General features: G+C 42.0%; 1 protein-coding gene across 1 annotated transcript in view; it reads left to right on the forward strand.

Moving 5' to 3' along the window:
* OPTN (optineurin) overlaps positions 1-19,712 on the forward strand; it is a 28,125-nt gene extending 8,413 nt beyond the window's left edge. The window contains exons 4-16 of the mRNA XM_035889155.1: positions 1-67; positions 1,912-2,114; positions 4,735-4,890; positions 6,279-6,355; positions 8,491-8,622; positions 9,762-9,846; positions 13,209-13,324; positions 13,992-14,141; positions 15,819-15,912; positions 16,580-16,738; positions 17,388-17,518; positions 18,468-18,547; positions 18,779-19,712. Of these exons, the coding sequence (XP_035745048.1) occupies positions 19-67; positions 1,912-2,114; positions 4,735-4,890; positions 6,279-6,355; positions 8,491-8,622; positions 9,762-9,846; positions 13,209-13,324; positions 13,992-14,141; positions 15,819-15,912; positions 16,580-16,738; positions 17,388-17,518; positions 18,468-18,547; positions 18,779-18,900 (1,554 nt within the window). The 5' untranslated portion in view covers positions 1-18 and the 3' untranslated portion in view covers positions 18,901-19,712. The remainder of the gene's footprint in view (positions 68-1,911; positions 2,115-4,734; positions 4,891-6,278; positions 6,356-8,490; positions 8,623-9,761; positions 9,847-13,208; positions 13,325-13,991; positions 14,142-15,818; positions 15,913-16,579; positions 16,739-17,387; positions 17,519-18,467; positions 18,548-18,778) is intronic.
* The last annotated feature ends 395 nt before the right edge of the window (positions 19,713-20,107 follow it).

Below are 20,107 nucleotides of genomic sequence, written 5' to 3' on the forward strand. Positions count from 1 at the left end.
ACCTACACCCCAGAAGAGATGGTACGACAGATGAAAGAACTGATCACTGAGAACAATGAGTTAAAAGGTGAATGTGCACGTGAACTGGTCTTGACACGCAAAAGCCCTGAGTCTCTTCGGTGGGGTTTTTTGTCCTATGAGTATGAATTCTATGCTCATTTGCCCTTGCTGGATAACATTTTATACCTGGGTAGTGTTTGCTCTATAAATGACTCTGCGAATGACAGGGCCAATTTGATAGGACACATCAAATTGAATCAGTATGGAAGATTAGGGGAGAACAGTCCAATGTATGGGTGACTTCTTTGCTTTAGAATTATACATATAAGCAGTATAGCACTGTATTTTAGGAGGTGAGGTGAAAAATCTCTTGCTATGATACGTTCCTTGCTCGTCAGCCTCTAAGGGCTTTTTTGGTTTGTGTTTTAGGACTGTTGGGCAGCTCCCTTGTTACAGTCTAACATGTTGCCATAGCTGCATCGGGAGGGGTGGGTACGGGGCAGTGCCCAGAACAGTTTGGGTTAGGATATTGCCTGAAAGGAGCCACATTCTCCTGGGCAGAGAGGGGAACTGGAGCCGGCTGTCCTGCACTGTGTGTAGTAACAACTATGAACATTTAGATGTGGCAGCACTTTCTGTGTTTCAAAAGGAAGTGGTGGCCATGGCAGGGTCTGTCTGGGAGAAACTGATAGGTCTCCCTGAAAATGCCTAATGATTTGAGTCTTCCAGGTGGGATAGATTTGTTTCTGGATCCCAGGAGTTTAGGTGTCAGATACGATATTATTTTTTTTTTTCCGAATGGACAGAGCAAAACCCAAGGGATCTGGGAATTTTCTGTGTAAAAGACAGGGGTACCACACTGTTTATATGACAGCAGAGCATGAAGTCATGTATCTTCTGTGCTGTGATTTTATACCAATGTATAAAGTCCGCCTGAATCATTTCTGGACCTGGTCCAAGTTCTCTGCCTTGGAGTCTCATGGGTATCTGGCAGGAAAGTTGTTTCTAGAAGTACCTCTGGTATTTTGCTAAAAGGTCCTGTATCATATAAGATAATGTTTTGGGACCATATTTACAACTGCTGTAACTCATACCTTGTAGAATCATTGTCCAGATCTACATTTTATTTACATAACCTGAAGGATTTGCTGGCAGTTTATAATATGACATAAGGGCATAATGGAAGTTACTGGAAGATACAGTGTATAAAGGATTTTCAAACAACTGGCTTTGAGTTTGTTGCTTTAAAAAAAGCAGGTCTGAAATATTTCATTGGCTCTTCCTGAAAATCTTGTAAGCATTTTGCAATAGTAAGACTGACGTTGTTACATACTGACATTGTTACATAAGCATAGCTTCCCAGCCAGGGGGAATTGACTTTGCTGTAAGTTGTCGGGTATATTTTTTCAATGCTTTGAGTCAATCCTTAACCAAATGTTCAAGTAGAGCATTGTTGGGCATATTTGAGACATTTGATTTGATAGCATCTGTTTTCATGCAGTAATTTGCCAGTCTGGGATGTCTGTTTTCGCTAGCAAGTCTCAGTAGTTTCAGAATCTCAGTTCAGTAGTTTCATTTGGGTCAGTCAATAACACATGCAGCAATGTACTAGGTACCCCTTGTGAACAATACTTCCTGCTTGTACTTCCTGGTTTAGGAGTATGTCAAGAAGTGAGAGTGTGGGCATGTGATTTCAGCACTGAATTTAATGCTATTTATTGTAGTGCTAACGGACTATAATTAGTTTTGGCGTGGTACTTAAGGTACACAAGAAGGAGGTTCGCATTTCATACCCTATTATTGCTAACCCATTTGATACTGAAGAATGCTGACCTCTGCGTAGTGGAAATCTGCTGTTTCATTGACAGAGTATTAACGTGAATCAATGTCTTGTCTCTTGCTATCGTTTAGAAGCCATGAAGTTGCATAACCAAGCTATGAAGGACCGATATGAGGAACTTTCCATCTGGCGAGAGAAGCAGAAAGAAGAACGGGAATTTTACGAGTTAAAGTTTAAGGAGGCTAAGCAGTGCTTGCTAGCCAAGTGCATTGAAAATGAACAGCTACAGCAACAACTTCAGAGCTTAAAGGGAAAAGAAGAAGGAGCTGAAATGGTAAATAAGGAATTGGTTGGATTGACAGGCTTTTGAATTGAAAGTCTGGAGCATTCAGTCCCTTCATCATACCAGGAGGTTTGGAGATTTGTTAACATCTCCATTTTTATCCTTGTGCTCTAACAAGAGGTCTTGGCCTGACTTATTTATAAAGTGAGGCTTCTCAGGGTGTAATAACTGAAAACTGCCACACCTGAGACAATTTACATTTCCATTAACATTTAATTAACAATAATTAACATTCTTGACATAAGAAATAAGAAATTAACATTTCTTGCTAACTTTTCATTCCTTATTTTGTTTACTGTTGGGTATCTCTTGTTTTTATCCCTCCCTTTGCTCGCCAGATTCTCTCTCTCTCATGATCATTTGATTGCTCTTGTATTTGTGTTTCCAGGGAGAAGTTGACATGTAAGCAAAAAAAAAAAAAACCAACAAAACCACCATCTATTTTTATTATATCATTCTCCCCTCACGAACTCTCTTTTACTGAGGTCAGATTAGATCTGTTCTGCTGCCCATTTGAGTCTGACGGAGCTTCCTCCCTCTGTCTTACCTTTGGCTCTGTAACACATCATTTCTAACATTGCAGGCGATTGCTTAGTAGCCAGGCAACATTTTGCAGGTAGTACTGAAGACATCTATGGACAAAGCCTATTCAAAAAAAAAAAAAAATGGTTTGTCCCCCATGTGGTCATGGGAAGTGGTGTTTAACAAGAAATTTCATGCAGAGCCAAACTGATGCATCCTGGTATCTGGTAACTCCAGGACACAGGTGAATTCTCTGTGGCCTGATGAAGGATGAGCCTATTAGCCTTTTTCTCAACAGAGACACTAGTAGATTCTCCTTTCCTCTCCTGACTGCCTATTTAATGGAACTGTGTAAGAAATTTTTCAGAACGAAAATCAAAATTGGCCAATGAGTTCAGAAGGTACAAGGGGGAAGAAAGTCATGTATAAATAGTGTGATTGTGTAAGTATTACTTACGCAATCTTTACAGGCTAAAAGTTGTGTTTCGGGATTGGCAAGGAAACTCAGAATTTCATAAATCTGGAATAGTTTTCTAAGGGGGAGTAGAGAATGTATTCTGCCTCTACCTGTTTTAGAACTTCTACTTTGAATACTTAAAATATGTTGTTGACAGTGACACAACCTGCTTGAGCAATCCAACATCTGGATAAGTAAAAATAAATCTCTTCTAATTATGTCATTCCATGAGCTTTATAGAGTAAGCACTGGTTCTTCTGCGATTCTTTGCAGTTTTGTTAGCTGGTGATAACTGTAATTTAGACAGCAACATTTTCATTTCTGATCATGATTTTCAGGCTGTCATTTAAGCCAAAATTACTTTCTTGAATGCTTTAGTTCTAGTTTCTTTTTTTTTCTTTTTTCTTTTTTTCTTTGTTTAGAAAGACCATGAAAAAATTTCCTCTGACAAAAAGACTAATTTAAAATTTGTCTAATTTCTATCACCTCTGTGTTTTACCATTAGCTGAGATAACTATAGTCCATTGCTACCGTTAAGTGACATCTGTTTCACTCAAATCACAGATGTACTGTGTTGCCTCCCTTAATGATAAACCAGCACTCATAGGAGGGTTTCTCTCAAAACAGTACCTCTGTTACCACAGGTTGCTGTAAAGCTTTCTTCACTGGAGCTGACTCTAATGCATCCTCTTACAGCCTAAGCACAGAATCAGAGACAGCAACCAGTCAGGTGGGTAGGGCAGTATTGCAGGATGAGAGACACTGTCAGCATAGCAAGAGTTTGGAGATTAGGCATGAATGATAGATTAGAATGTAGTTCAGACTGCAGGAATATTCCAGAATTTACATTGATGGTATGTAGTGTAATAAAGGCATTGTCAGGAAGTGGAAGGCTTGGATTACAAAATGAGGAAGAAACAGAATCACAGGGAAAGTTTCATAACGGGGAGAGGCATCTAAAGGAGAGAAAAAAATAAGGCTTCCTGGCTGTGTACAGGCTTAAGAGAAGGTTTTGAGTATCCTGGGGGATGGGAAGAGGCAGAAGGAGAAAGAGACAGTTATGGCTGGAAGGAGAGATTAAGTTTGGGGAGAACACGTGAGGGACAGAGGCTTTGTGGAAGGGAAGGGATATAGAGAGACATTTATACATGGAGAGGGGGTGCAGAGAAGTTTTATGGTGGATGAAGGACGAAAGTGGGGTGTGCAGAAAAGCTTTCTGCCCACTGGTCTTTTCCTCCTAGAATCTTAGGTAGATTTGGGAAAAGAGGAATAAGGATTTGTGTGAAAAAATAAAATAATTATAGACAATAATTCTGTAGGTTGGCTGAGACCCTATGTGGTAGTGAGAGGCATCGATTCAGGTGAAGATTTACATCCTAATCATCTGTGCATTGAGAGAACCGGGCCCATGTTTTCCAGAAGCATGACGCTCATTGTTTGATGGAACTTGGTTTCACAGTCTTTGTGCTGTCTAGTGGACCAAAGCATAGTTTAGGGATCTGTACACTGGGTTTTTCCAGGCAAACCCAAACAGAGAAGAAGGGATGCGGGACACTGTTGTTATGTTCAGGCTCTGAGCTCCTTGGCCAGTGTTTCCTTTTGGTTGGCTAATGTAGGGTTTGTTTATCTCAGGAGGGCTGCACAGCTCCGGAGAAGGAAGTGAGGCAGCTGAAATCCCAGGTGCAGCGGCTCCAGGCTGAGAAGGCAGATCTGTTAGCCATCATTTCGGAACTGCAGATCAAACTGAACATCTCGGCAGAGGATTCCTTTGTGGAGATTGGGATGAATGTAAGTGAGGGGACTAAAAAGAACACAGTGACCCACAGCCAGAAACTTTGGTTCCAGCTTGGTCCTCCTTTTTATGCAAACTGAATTTTCTTCTCCTGCCAGACTAAATGATGAGGAAGTCAGGTCTGGGTGTAACTATGGTGACAATGTTTACTTGATGACATTCTACAGTGAGGTATTTAGCACCCTGTTTTTCTTTAGTAGAAAGGGTGAATCTATTCCCATGTCAATGAAAAGTCTTTATGCCTCTTTGAGAGGGTACAGCAAACTGCCAGCAACAGCAGTAACACAAGATATAGGCACAGTGGATTTGGGAGAAGAGTTGCATGGTTGGACTCGATGATATTAAATGTCTTTTCCAACCTAAATGATTCTATGGTCTCTTTAGATTACCTGACATGGAGCACTTGTGTGTTACAAGATGTAGTGGTTAAAGACTTGGAATTTATTTTTGTCCTTCCACTTCCATGCTCAGAGTGAATTAATTTCATAGGTAACCTCCCATCACATGAAAAATATTCTTTGGAAAAAACCAACATGGTCCAGCAGGTGACTTTGGACTAATTCAAAATGTTAACAGTCTTAGTTGGAATTCCCGGGAACATCTGTACTATGTTTTGTTAAGGGGCAACACCTATGCATAGAGGGGGGCATTTTCTTTTGAGAACGGGGCTCAGTTTCTACTGACAGATATGTGGAGATGCAGGCAAACAAAACTAAGTGCAAAACTGTAGAGTGTTCCCTAGAGGCACAAAAATCTACTTTGTCTACTGTTCTTGTGTCTGAAAAATCTTCACAGGCAAAATGTGAATCCCCCTAAAAGCAGATCCCTCTCTGGAAAGTACAAGTGCAACAAGAAATTAAGAGAATGCAATTAAAACTTGTTTGGAGTTAATTGAAGAGAACTTTAGACTGCAGAAAACCTTCAAGGATGCATTCTTCTTTTTTTTTCTACAAAGATTCACCTTTGGGCTATGAAGATCAAGGAGTGAGTTTTGTAGTTGGGAAGAAGTGTGGTTCTTTTGGGAGGCAAGACGGTGGGGTTTAGGCTTATATTTAAAGTCACCTGCAGTGATGTTGGCTGTTGCTGTGTGGTGCCCAGTCATCTTTGTAGGGGAGAGTGGCCGTGGAAGTTGATGAAAGGAGGCCAAATGTCATTGTTGTTCCTATTTTGTGATCAGTCCAGAAGAGATACAAGTAAAGGCATGTGAAGTATTTAAGTTAAGAATTTCCAAACATGAAACTGATCTGAAGGAGTTTTGTGGTTTATTTATTTTTATTGCTACCATAGCAGTTTTCCCTGTTTGTCTTCCTTCCTTAACTCGAATAAATAAAACTGTGTCCTGTTTAGTCCAATTACCAAGCTAATAGTGTTTTTTCTTTCCTAGGAAGGAGAAATAAATAGAACTGCGAAGGAACATCAAGAGGATAGTGGTGAAATGACCAGTAACGTTGCTATCTACGTGTATGTAGGCTCTTGTGTGATGTGTGTGATTCAAGACTTCTGCAATGTGTTTTGTTTTCAATGTGAGGGAAGTTTTTTCTGTGAAGAGTACACTAGAAAATCCCTTTTTTCCTGTGGTCTTGCATCCCTCCATTGCAGTAGCTCTACGTACCTACCGTGTCAGAAAGACCCTCAGCTCTCTAGCATTTTTCCTTCCAATTTTCACTAGCTGACAAGAGGGAGTGCATATTCTGGCCAGCTGGCCAGGCATTTATGTACATGCTGACTTGCCAACTTTCCAGGCTTTTAAGGGAGGCCAAACAGAAAAGATAAAGATAGAGGCTGCAGGAGCTCCTTCCCTTCTAGTCATTGGAGACCATCTAATAGAGTATCTGTCCTCTACCCAATTATAATGACGTTGGTAAGAATCAGAGGTCCTATAGTCTTTCAGATCTAAACCTTGTCTGTTCTGTTTGTGTGTGGCTGGTATAAAGTGTATCACGGTGAGGGAGACAGACAGTCCAATAACATAGTCCTTATTTTTCGGGTTACTAGGCTTAAGATACCAGCATTCTGTTTAGGTTACTTTTCAAAATCTGATCTTTACATCAGCTCGAGGACACAAGGGACTTTCTCGCCCCTAGTTGAACCTTCACTCCTCAGGGACATAGACAGCTGATACTATTAAACTTTCCATTTTGGATACCGCCCAGTTTAGCAGCTAGATGGTTGTGGTTGAACTCTCTTATTTACTTTGTGGCCTTTGCTTTCGGAAGGAAGGGATATAGAAAATGCTAAGGCCATAGCAGGCCACAGAGCTGTGCTCCATGTACAGGATTCCCCTTAAGCCCCTGTCACTACCTACATCACTGCAAGGGAGAACAGCATTTTAATGTAATGACATAGAATACTTGTCCCTCAGCATGCAGTTAAGAAGTTGAAGGCGGCGGGGGGGAAGTTATGGTCATGGATGAAACTGAGAGAGTTGTTGACCACAAACCGGGCTGCAGATATTCAGCTTGTTCTTTCATGGTGGCTTGTGAGAACACTCTGATTACAAGAAGACATTCTCTGTGGGACTTGCTTACCTTTTGTTGAGTGTCTGGGCCATATCTACAAGAACAAGGGGTATATATACCTCTTTAAAATATTTCCTGTGTCACCATGTGTCTTTGTCCAGCATTGAAACTTTAAACGGGTGTTGCTAACAGGTTCAGAGAAATGTGATCCACTCAGGACAGGTTTATTTCTGTAAGAGTAGAACAGTGTGCTACAAATCCCCTGATTTCCTGGCAGAACACTGTCTTTAGGGTATTGAATTTTGCTCACCAAAGGTTTCTAGCTCTCAGGAGTACACAGAGGACTATGCTTTACTTTCTGTTCTGAACTACAAAAGCAAAATGAAAAACACATGCCATTTTACAGCTGAGCTTCTGAAGTGTACCATGTATATCACCTGCCTATCTTGCCATCTAGTTAGGGAATTTTGACTTTCTCTCTAGATGGATGTAAAAATGGAGGGAATGGAATGCAGAATGTTATTACCAGGAATTTATTATTACCTTATTTTTCAGAGAGTTTTGTATTTGTTTTGGTTCATTTCTACAACAGCATAATGCAATTTTCAAAAGAGCTATAGAACATGATGGAGGTGAAATATTTAAGAGAGTTTTTTTCTGAAAAAGAAAGCAATTTCTGATGGCTGTTTTTGGTGGAACTTGCCTTCTTTTCCTGGAAAGGAATGAGACAGAGATAAGAAATGTTGCATGCTTCATTGGAGAAAAAAAAGTTATTTTGGGAACAGACAGCAGCACTTTGCAGAAGAGGCTGCAAAGTAGATCAGAATAAATGCACCAGGTTTTGTATTGTCGACTGCTTTTGTTTTCCTTGCTTAACTACTAAATTGTTCCCCCAGCTTGATGGGGGACTGTCTGAGCACTGTGCAAAGCAAGGACTGCATTTGCACACACGGGGATGGTGGCTAGCAGCTTGTGGGCAGGTCTTGGTTCTTGGGAATGAGCCCTTTGCTCAGAACATTGGGTTTCAGCATTGTGTGAAATGGTGGCCTCTCAGATTGGGTCCCAGAACTAGGGACAAGGGAATGCTCTAGTACAGTCATAGCTGTTGTTACTTACTTCAGGTTTGGTTTGAAGCAGGAGCAAATCTGCAGATGAATCGAAGAATTTGGAGTCTGAGGAGCTAACCGTGAGCCAGCTGCTCTGCTGCCTTAGAAATGAAACTCAGAGGAGGGAAAAACTCGAGAAGGAACTGGAGGATCACAGAGAGAGGTATGAATTAGGTGCACTGTAACATTTGGAGGTGTTTTCTTTCAGGGCTGCTGCAGTTACCCAGTCTGTGGCTGATCAGGGACAGAAATATCATTGTGACCTGGATAGGGAATTTCCCAAGCACTCCGTAGTAATAACTTACTTTTGTGGTAGTCCTTATAGGGATAGACCACAGGTTCTCTTCTGTGGGCAAGAGTTTACATGTTTTATTATTATTTCCTATAGCACCAAGGATCAAGACAAATTACCCATTTCCTCTTGGTTCAAACTTTCCCCAGGTTATGTCAGAATGACATGATGACTAGTTGAGGATCTTCTCTCCACTCACTCCTCCATAGTTATCTGGTTTTGTATGAATCATCTGCGTGTGGGGCCTTAAGCAAATCACTATGTATAAAACAGGGATTACAGTCCTCTTCGTGATATTGGCAGGCTACATTTAGCAATGCGTGAGCTTGGAAAAGCTCCTTAGAAATGTCTAAAATAAGTTTAATTCCAAACTTGTCTAAGAGAGAGTTTTTCCAGCGAGACCTGCATGAGGTTCCATCTCAGCTCAGTTGTATTGATATAAATTGGCATGACTGTTCAGGCGTGGAAAATTGCCTAAACAGTAGCTGTTGCAAATCCCCACTTTGCAGAGACAGAGTAAGACCTTCTGGACATTATCTACTGTGAAACGTTGGTGTCACGGTAATTGCTTCTACGTGGTCTTCCTAGAAGAGGTAATGAGCCATAGCCAAATGATTCTTGGAAATCTCAGATGCTGAAAATACCAAAGGAAAATAGAGGCAATATTCATTACTGGATTCAGTGAGCAGACTGACTCGTTTCCAAAGGGTTAGCAGTTTTGGACTGTACCAAAGGTCAATCACTGTGGACTGAATGCCACTGTCCTTCACTACAGCTGCAGACTTAACACATCCATTTTAGTTAAATGTACGTGCTGGGAGACCTGTGTTCTTCAGGAACCCCCATGATTGTGCAGGCTTTCCTGCAAGTCTGTGCTTTCAGTTCTGCCTCTTGTTTGTGGCTGCGATGTTATAAAGAGAGTACATCACTTGCATGAAATCCTTGAGTAGTCACTATCTCACTTTAAATCTAGGCCAAATCCATTATTGTTGGATCCTTCTGTTTTCCAGACTGTCAAAACTGGAGAAGTTAACCAGCAACTGCCTGGAGAGTGGGACACAAACTGAACAGAAAGAAGAGGAGAGTTCAGAGGCTGTAAGTACCTGTCCTGAGCTGTGATTTAGCAACGTACAGCTTCCTTGTTGAGGCCAACAACCTCAGGGCCTAGATTTCCACTTGCACTCAGGGAGCAAGGGGCAAATATCTTGCACAGGGCATGGAACTGAATTTTGAAGTCTCCAGGCCATATCTTAGGGGAGGTTTCAAATTACAATAGCCACCAAAAAAGGGAGAGATTGGTGGCCAAGAATTAGGGAAGCATGGCATAACTGCAGGTATACGTCATTGCCCTGGCCATGCCCACTAAACAGAGAGAGATGCAGTCATTTCTAGCTCCAGAAAGTCTTCTAAAATGGGTGAATTTCCTCACTGCTGGCTAGGCCAGCTTTTGGATCGGAATCCAATGACAGCATACTGTAAAACAGACTTTAAATGTGGAACACATATGGCACCTTTTTTGGTTTTTTTTCATGGTTTTGGTGAGATGTTTTACAGTGGTGGCACATAACTATCTTGGATTGAGACCACAGTTCCAGGCAAACTCAGTCCTGTTGTTCTCAATTAAGGGTTTGAATGGATGTTGGGGTTGGGATTCAGCTCCAGATTCAGACACCTAAATTTACGTGCCTACCATTGTAGGCACCTCTATGTGAGGTAAGCATGTAAACTCCCACAGTGGTGGAGATCCATTTGGGTTCAGTGCAACTGCATAATACAGGCAACTAAGAATGACTGTACATGAGGCAGTGTGGCTTATCTGAGGCACTGCATGGGGCTAGCAAAACACTATAGGATGTGCTGGAGACCTGTGCCCTTCTGAAGGCCAGGACAAGTATTTTAGGGCAGGGGCTGGCTTAGTTAAACAAGATCAGTTTGTGGTCAGGCCAAGAGATGTCCTTTCTAAGGAAAGATGATGCCTCAGTTAATTCTTTTCAGTATTTTTATCTCAACTTTGCCTAAGTTACAGCTTGAGCCAGATGCTCCTCATCTATGTACTGATACTGAGGTCACTCGTTTCCAATCCACTGCTGTTGGGTTTCTTCAGAGGGATCTTGTCAGCAGAGCTCATGTTACCTCCCCCTATTGTAAAATGTAGATCTTTAATGAAGCAACACAAGGGTGCAGTGTGGACCATTTGAGGGCTCTGCATTTGAAGACATCCTGGGAGAGAAGGAAAAGTTTTTCAAACCTGCTTTGTTTGTGTTTGGAGAGTGAGGAGTGAGAGTGAGGAGAGGGTAGAGAACATCCTCTGCCAAACAGCAGCTGGACACTAACTTCAGCCAGGTCTCCTGAGACAAGTCATCTTAAAGCACCACTGCAGTTGTTGCTCTGCCTTCCCTGGGAAGCTGCTTGCAAGCTTCCCAGAAGCAGAGATCTAGGAGGCTGTAATTTAGGTGTTGCTCCTTTTCTGGGCAGGCTAAGAAATGGATGTTGGGGAGACACAGTCTGTACTGTGTGATGGGATTTTTTTTGAGTCTTTTCTTTCAGTGAGGCTGCCAGACTTGCTTTCCAGAAGCCTGGATTGATTGTGTTCCAATTAAGTAAAATACCTTGAATTATGATGGCTTTCACCAGGGACCAAGAATTCACAGTGCAGCTTTATTAGAAGTCATGTTTTGCCAGTTTCATTTGTGGACACATTTTCTGCTAAGGCAATTTCCACTGATATCTAGTTTTCTGCAAATTGAAATGCTATCACCTCACAAAAATCAGTGCTTTCATCTGTGAGTGTGATTGGATTAGCTGGATTGCTGCATAAAATAATTTTGTGGCTTGTTTTGCAGCTATGATGGTAGAAGAATCTTGCTTCTGAGATAAAAAAGCATAGTGCAATGCGCTTTGAGAGTGTTTACACCATTCTATTCAGTCCCTTTTGCCTGGAACGACTGGTGAATGATACCAGCTCGGGCAGCTTGTGGAGGGTGTCCTCAGCAACATTTGTCAGTAGACAATTGTATTCTGTCTGCCTCTCAGTCACGCTGGCTGTGTTCCACATTTCTGCTCTGAGATGAAAGCTGGACGTGTTCGCAGGTCATCATGGATGAACAACTTCTATTGCATCAGTTGCCTGGGGAAGTAGTGGACTTTCCCTGTTAGAAAAACTGGAGCTTTTCTTCAAGGAAATAGGACAGCAGCATGCTCTTGATACACCTGGTGTCTTTTTAGCCACAGCCACCTAAGCTGTACTGGAGACTTCCCATACATTCCATGAGATGAGACATTATCAACAAAATTTACAGTACTAGGGACAATTAAACTGACGTGAGCATGATGATGAGATTGAGATGTTTCTTTAGGAAAGCTGCAGGGTGTACCTCCAGAGACTAGAAACCAGCAGGAGTCAAAGTTTTCATGTCTTCTAGAGCATGGGGATGTATTTCAAGAATTGAAACTCTTACACGTCCTTTGTGTCTTGGTTTGGAGGGAAGCTGTTTATTTCTTCCTCTTGCTTTTTGCCTCTTTTTAGGATCCTTCAGTGATCCTCCTGTGGTCTGAAGCCCAAATGAGAGGGCCAATGACTCACAACAGAACTGATTACAGTTTTTCTAGAAACCATTTTTTTCTTGGTTTGCAGAGTTGATTCATGAATTAATGGTAATGGATTTACCATCTGGGGTTGTATTTTCTCCTTCAAAAAGTCAAGTGCTGAAGCCTTCCAGTCCTGTGGGTCCTGTGGTATTCATGCGTGTGGTGTGGGAGAGGCCGGTGTGGATAGGGAGAGAGCCATTTGGCTGGAGGGGTCTCATGCATAATTGAAATAAATAACGATGCACAAAGCCTTCTGTGTTCTCTGCTTTCTGTGTGAAACTAGAATGGAGGAAACTAGAATGCACAGGGTAATCCCAGTGCAGGATATAACTGGGAGGAGAAAGTCTAAGGTTTTAGTCTGCCTTCTCTACTTCCAAACTGCTGCTTCTGTTCTACATCTGCTGTCACATCTCCTTCAAAAGAGCTCACTGATGTTAGCAGACTGGAAGCCTACCTAGGGATAAATCATTTGTTTATGGTTTTTGACAGGCTGTGACTATTGCCTGCTTTGTTCATGTGTGATTTAAATTGTGAACTCTGAGAAAGAAAAGGTAGATGTGTTTCCCATCCGCATGAGGTACATTCTAGCCAATGTTGGGAAGTCAGTAACAGTGTTGTCTTTTGAGTCACCTGGATATTATGAAAGTGTTCAGTCAAAATGGAGATCTGCCATGCTTAGGAATAATTGTTAATTGTGAAGTCTTGTGGATGGGGCATTATTACTGAGTGTAGAGTGTAACGGTGCATACTGACTTACGCTGTTTTCTGTAGAGCGAGAATGATAATTCCTGGTTAGATCTCTTAGTTAGCCAGCAACTTTCCTATCTTGACCTGTCCATATGTAATTTTCTTTATTTTTTCTCTAAAAGGTTGGCAGTGAAGTAGAAACCCTGAATTTGCAAGTCTGTGCTCTGTTTAAAGAGCTTCAGGAAGCCCATGAGAAGTTAAAAGAAGCAGAATTGATTCAGAAGAAGCTTCAAGAAAAGTAAGGTTCAGAATAACAAAAGTTCTGCTCTGACACCCAGTATATATTTGTATGACAACTCCCACCTTGGAAAACTCACCAGCTGTACCAATATCAACTTAAGTATCTGTTTCATAAAAATGCTGTAAAAGATTGCTGCTTCTTTGTAAGTGGAGATGAAAGTACAGAAGTACAGTAATTGTCAGAATTGCCAACCTAGTTCTACAAATAGAACCCCAATGCCTTGAATTTTAAGATTTGGGTTTTAACCCTTCCTGATGTAAAGGCAAATCCTTCCTGTTTTCTGCGTCACATAATCAATCCCTGTCCTAGTCTTAGGGGAAGAAGCTAAGGGACATAGTTGTAAACCTTTTCACATGAACTAGCTGTGCTTTTGAAGACCACTTGTGTAGGTTATAAAAAGTAGTTACAATGCCCTCACTTCAGTTGCTTAGTTTTCTGTCAAATTCCATTTCTTTGAGATTCATAATAGTAAGAAAGTGTTGGTTTCAGTAGCTTTGTTTTCTGATTGTTGTGTATAGGTTCATTGTTGTTGTTCCTTGTTCTTCATAAAATAAGCCTTTAAAGTGAACCACAGAAAGATTCTTTTTGTATTATGCCTAGTGTGCCCAATCTGTCAGAAAAAGGTGAACAGGGGAAGATGAACCTTTTTAACTTGTTCTGTCAGGTGCCAAGTACTGGAAAGAAAAAGCTCAGCTGCTGCATCAGAATTGGAGGAGAAGCAGCAGCTAATATACAGCATCAAGAAGCTGGAACTTCAGGTGGAGAGCATGCAGGCAGAGGTCAAGCTGGAACAAGCCAAGACACATGAAGAAAAGTAAGTATGACTTGGTTTTGTATTTCAGGGAGGTATTGTCAGTGAGGAAGGGAAGTCCAAGGGAACCTGGCCAAAGGGGAATCGAACCTGAAATAAGAGTTTTGTGTTCTGCACCCTTTGAAACCATGTTGTGTTTGTAGAGTCTGAACTAGAAACCTGCATTGACCTCAGCACCTGTGTCACTTTGAATCTGGAGTCTCCACATTAGGCCCAAATTGTTTCCTTTAGTCTAGAGAACACCTCACTTAGGAAAATTTGAGCTGTAAGCTCCGACTTGTATCTTCTGTTTGTCATAAAGTCAAAGACAGAATAACGTCAGAGGAAGCAGAAAAGTGACAACAGCTGCCCCATTGACTAGCAGGGGTAAATGTGTCCACAGCTTGGAGGGTAGGGACAAGGTGGGTGGTTACAGTGATGAGACAGCGATGTTAACGAAGAGGTATGGTCTCTACATTTGTAACAAAGAGAGGTAAGTATGCAGTGAAGCTGAGGTAAAGAGACTCGCTGTTTGCTCTGCCTCCCTGCTCCCTTTCATGTGCAGTCCATGTAAGGAGTGTGAAAATGTCAGTCCAAGCTGTACAGAGGGGCTGAACTGCCTGAAGGACCTGTCTTCAGCTGCTGGAGAAGCTGCTTGTTATCTTTGGAGTCTGTGCCTGGTTCTTCTCGCAGAGGCAATCAGCTCTGGTGCAGGCTCCGCAGCGGAGTGTGGGATCATGGCATATGGGGGGGGGGGGATTCTGAGCTGGGGAGACCCCAGGGGAGCACAAACACCCACCAGGAGCTGGCAGCTCTCACCAGAGTGGCTGATAAGGCCTGGGCAGTGACAGGAGTAACAGCAGCCACCCCCCACTCCCACAAAAGGCAGCCCCGGGGATAGTGAGTGATGATCAGAGGGCTGGAGCATCTCCTCTGTGAGGACACGCTGAGAGAGTTGGGATTGTTCAGCCTGGAGAAGGCTCTGGGGAGACCTTATAGCAGCCTTCCTGAAGGGGGCTTATATAAGAAAGATGGAGAACAAACTTCTTAGCAGGGCCTGTTGTGATAGGATGAGGGGTAATGGTTTTAAAATGAAAGAGAGTAGATTTAAACTGGATATAAAGAAGAAATTCTTCACTATGAGGGTGGTGAGACACTGGCATAGGTTGCCCAGAGAAGCTGTAGATGCCCCCTCCCCTGGAAGTGCTCAAGGCCAGGTTGGATGGGGCTTTGAGAAACCTGATCTAGTGGAAGGTGTCCCTGCCCATGGCGGGTGGTGTGGAACTAGATGATCTTTAAGGACGCTTCCAGCCCAAACCATTCTGTGATTCTATGATTGTCCTGAAGAATTCTCCTTCACTTGAAGTCTCTGAGTCAAGACTTGGATGTCTTCCTAAGAGAAGTGTTAAATTTTGAACCAAATTTGTGAGCTTGATATAAAAATATTGGGTGATGGATTCTTCACTCTGAAATGCAGACGATCAGTCAGGACATTTGTTTGGACTCAGTCCATGGATAGAGCAGCACACAACTCATTGGAAGAGAGATGTTGAGGCACGGAGCATGATTTTTCCTCATCAGAAATGCAGATTCATTTTCAAGGAGCTGGTGGTGGTTTTTTTCTAAATTCTAAGAGATTATTTAGATTTCAAAGAATTTTTAAGCATTTCAAACTTTCACTTCTTTTCTTGTCATGAACAGGGCAAGATTTAGTAGCTTGCAGGATGCATACAGCAAACTCCTTCCTGAACTCTCTGAGGCAATGAAAACAATCGATGAGATGAAACTCAAAGAGGTAAACTCATCACAAGAAGAAATCATAATTAATTAGGGGGGAGCCGGAAGGGATGGGAGAACATATCTAGGAACAAATTCAGGCAGAAAACAACTGGCACCCATTCCACATAATATAGCATGCAACATAGCAGCACTGCTCTGATAAACATACATCCTATGCTGTCAATTATAGAAAACTTTATCCACACATCAGTACCTCCATGGTGTTTTCTAGATAAGGACTAATCTTCAGTGCAGTATGGAGTCCAGTCCTTAGAGGTGAGTGATATGCGAAGGCATATAGGTGTTCCTGCAGCATAATTTGTAAATATGGGAAGGTAGACCTCTAAACATTTTTTTGTAATCTTAAATAGAACACTTGCCACAGTGAGGTCTTGCTTATAACTGAGGCTCCATGGAAGTGCCAGATTCTTCTGTACAATTTTGGAAAGTGGGAAAACATCCTTTGCAGTGTCCGTTAAGGAGTTCTCTTTTACCTTGATACAATGTAGTTTGAAAGCTCAAAACTAACCTTTACATTGAAATACCATTGCTGTCTTAGTCGAAGTTCCTTTGATGACCAAAATTGGAAGCTTTTCCAAGGGCAGAAGGAGTAAGAAGCAAACTTTCACTTCAAGTGGTGTCGTAATCTGAGTTCATCTCATAATCATTGTTTGTTCTTGCAGCTGGACAGAGTGGATAAAGCTGTGGTGGAACAACTGAATGCAAAGGTGGAGTCAGCAGAACAAGCCCTTGCTGCAAAACAACTCCAGATAGACGAAATGAAGCAGTTAATTGCTAAGCAAGAGGAAGACCTTGAAACCATGGCTGTGCTCCGTGCGCAGGTATCAGCTCTTCAGAAATTGGCTTGTTCCCCCACCCAGTATTCAGAAACCAGGAGGAGCTATTTAATGGCTCACTCTGGAATACTGAATATCTGTTCCCTCTTCTTTACTCGGCCTGCCCTGCAGAGTCTTTACACATATCCTACAGTTCTGTAGGAGGAACTGTGTATGCTGGAGTCTGGCACAACAAACAAAAGCTGGGAATAGATGTGTTTGTGTATTGTGTATTAAAGAATCACTGCATATGTTTTAGGGATGATTTTACTTAAACCAGCATGTGTAAACAGTGACTAAAAAGGGTCTGCCTTACATTTGAGGCACAGAACTGACATCTTGGCCCGGTTCCACTGTATGTGCCACAGATTTGTCTGTGTCATCGATCAAGTCTCCTCCTCCACTGCTTGTTTATACCTCTGTACAGCAGAGGGCAATAGCACTGTCCCAGATAAGAGACTTGAAGTATCTTATACAGAACCCAGAAACTACTGAGTCTTCTTCACCTTGTAAGTAGTGCAGGTCTTCACTTTGCAGTGTGTAGGTGCTGTGGGACTGCAGGCTATCATACAGATTTGCTATTTTGGCATATAATACATGACTGTGATTCAGTCTAAGTTACAAAATCTCAGCATGATTTAATTTCTCTGATCAGATGGAGGTTTATTGTTCTGACTTCCATGCTGAGAGGGCAGCAAGAGAGAAGATCCATGAGGAGAAGGAGCAGTTGGCTGTCCAGCTGGCATACCTGCTAAAAGACCAGCAAAACCTTGAAGATCTTGGCCGGTGAGAACAGACTTTGGCTGAGCTACCTTTGGACTGTCTTGTTACCCTGTGTGCTGGAGTTGACCAACAATGTCTTGCTAGCATCTCAGCAGAAAGGCAAACAATTTTGCAGACACTTATTTCTTGGTTAATTTGAATTTTAAAATAGAAAAAAAGTTAGTTGGCTGACTTCTCATTTTAATTTTGTGATAGAATCTCTGTAAGGTGCGTTGGTTCTTACTTAGCAAGATTTCACTTTGGATGATTCACACTTAGTAAATTTTCCCTGCTGATCTATTTGAGTTTCTTTTGGGTTCTGGCCTCAGTTTTAGTGGTGAATCTGCAGCTAAGCTTGCTACATGTGTGCCAGGGATATCTGCTGCTTCTCCAGGTGGCAGTGCTAAGTGAGTACCCGTAGTTTCAAGTACTGTGATACCCTGGAATTGCATCATTTTAGCTGTCTGAGCTGTAAAAGAGAAAAAAGTAATATTAACCATGTGTCCTTTGCTCATCTTGTGGAAGCCATGGGTACAAGAAGAGTGCCCAGAATTTGGAGAATTAAGTTACATTTCACGTTAACTGGACACTAAACCCTTTTTCTGGTATAACTTGCTTTTCTACTTTAATCAAATTTGTAGTTTGCCCTGAATAGCTGAGAGTCCTTGGAGTTTTCCAGAGGAGTGTGCCCCAGACCCCTAGGTGTGTAGCTGCCCAAATCCTGCTGGTGTCAGTTGTGCGACCCTGATTTCAGCAGACAGCAGGACCCTGGCACAATCTCACAAAGCAGCAGCGTTTCTAGGTCCTGTCTCTGAGCAGCAGCTGTGAACTAAATGCATGACCAGTTGACATGATTTACTTGCAAATCCTTTGATTTATTTTGAAACCTCTTACATTTTCTGGAGACAAAGAGAAAATACCTTTTGCTCAGTTTTTTTTTCAGAGCCCTTGACTTATTATTTTTAATTCTCAGAAACTCTTTGGCGGAGATGCAGAATCGCCACGGAGCCAGGGCACCAGAACGGGAACACTCTCCTCGCCTTGTCCAAAGAGGTACTGTAAGCTCGTGGGGCCAGACCCTGCTGTGTTCCATTTAAAACAGCTTTGCTTGGCTGCAAGCAGCATCCCAGCTCCCCTGTGGCCATTCTGGCAACTGGGAAGCTACAGAGAGTGGGATTCTCTGGCTGTTAGGAGCAAGCCGCCAATCCTCTTTCCACCGTTCCACAAAAAGAGTGGAAAAATCGGGTCATACAACAGGTAATCATTTATCTTCTCTGCTTGCAGGAACTGGTAGTCAAGACTGGCCAGAGCAGCGGAATATCTCAATATATTCATGTCCCAAATGTGAAGAAATTCTACCTGATTTGGACACACTTCAGATTCACGTTATGGACTGCATTAATTGAGTGATGCCCTCCAATTCTTCATCTTCTGGAATTTCACCTGCCAAACACATTTTTTTTCTTCCTGTTCAACTCTACATCCCTTGAAGGAGGCTTTCAGGGTTTTTCTCATTAATTCAGTGGGAAAGGGGTAAAACTCCTACCCTGCCCTGTACTCACTAATCTTGTTTTAATCTGCTTTAGGAGAAGAATTTTATAGGTCAACAACACAGATGTGTTAAAGAACTCCCAGTGTGTCTGCTGCTATGAAATCTTTACGGAACATTCCCCTGATGTGCTCTGCTGTTATGGCTAGCCTGCAGAACGGGGCTGAATCACTGAAATCAGAAGGGAGATGGGATATACGCTGATCAATTAAAGTACTGTGAGGCTGTAAATACTTCATCTCTCATATAACTATATATCAGGAAACAAATACATTATAAAAGCTGTTTGAGAAGGTTCCAGCAAAACAGAGTAGTGCTGTATTCATCGAGCATTTGAAATGAACCCTGCTCTTTCTCCAGATGGCAGTTTTATTGCTGCCCTTGTGACCATACTAATCTGATGTTAAATTTTTGATGGCTTATGTAACTTCTTGCTTTAGCCAGATGTGGGTAAGGTTTAAAACAGATCATTTAGGTCTGATACATGTAGCTCCTGGTGTACCTAAGTCAATTGGTTTTATAGAACTGTTCATTTTTAAGGTGTTGTGTTGATTCCTCTTTATAAATTCATTTGAATCTGTACAGTATTGTTCTAGAAAGAGCTGAGATGGATGTAGCCTAATTTAAAGAGAAGGGGATAATGGATTTGCACATCTCAAAATAAATCTATTGCAAGTATAAAATTATCTATGCTTGTGAATACTTTGGAGGCTGAAACAGGATTGCAAATAGCTACGGCTGAAAAGCTCGCGTAGAAAGAACTGTATTGTATTAGATCTGTTCTTGTCCTTCACTGGTGTTTTTATCTCAACAAAAAACAGTTCTTGCCATTGCATAAGGGAGGAAAACACACAAAACTCTTAACAAAATATGAACCACCATGAACGGCAGGAAACAACTCGAGTAAATTGCTGGGATCCACGCAAATGAGGAGTTCATGTCTTTTGCAAATGGCTAACATTTGCACTGTTGGAAACTGGCTAGGAAGGGAAGTAAGAGATGCATGAAAACCGCTGAGCAGCCAAAATGGTGTCTCCTTATGGCACCATCTTCCTGCTGCAGGA

This window comes from Egretta garzetta, unplaced genomic scaffold (assembly GCF_000687185.1).
Source record: "Egretta garzetta isolate BGI_Z169 unplaced genomic scaffold, ASM68718v1 scaffold291, whole genome shotgun sequence".
NCBI classification, from domain to species: domain Eukaryota; kingdom Metazoa; phylum Chordata; class Aves; order Pelecaniformes; family Ardeidae; genus Egretta; species Egretta garzetta.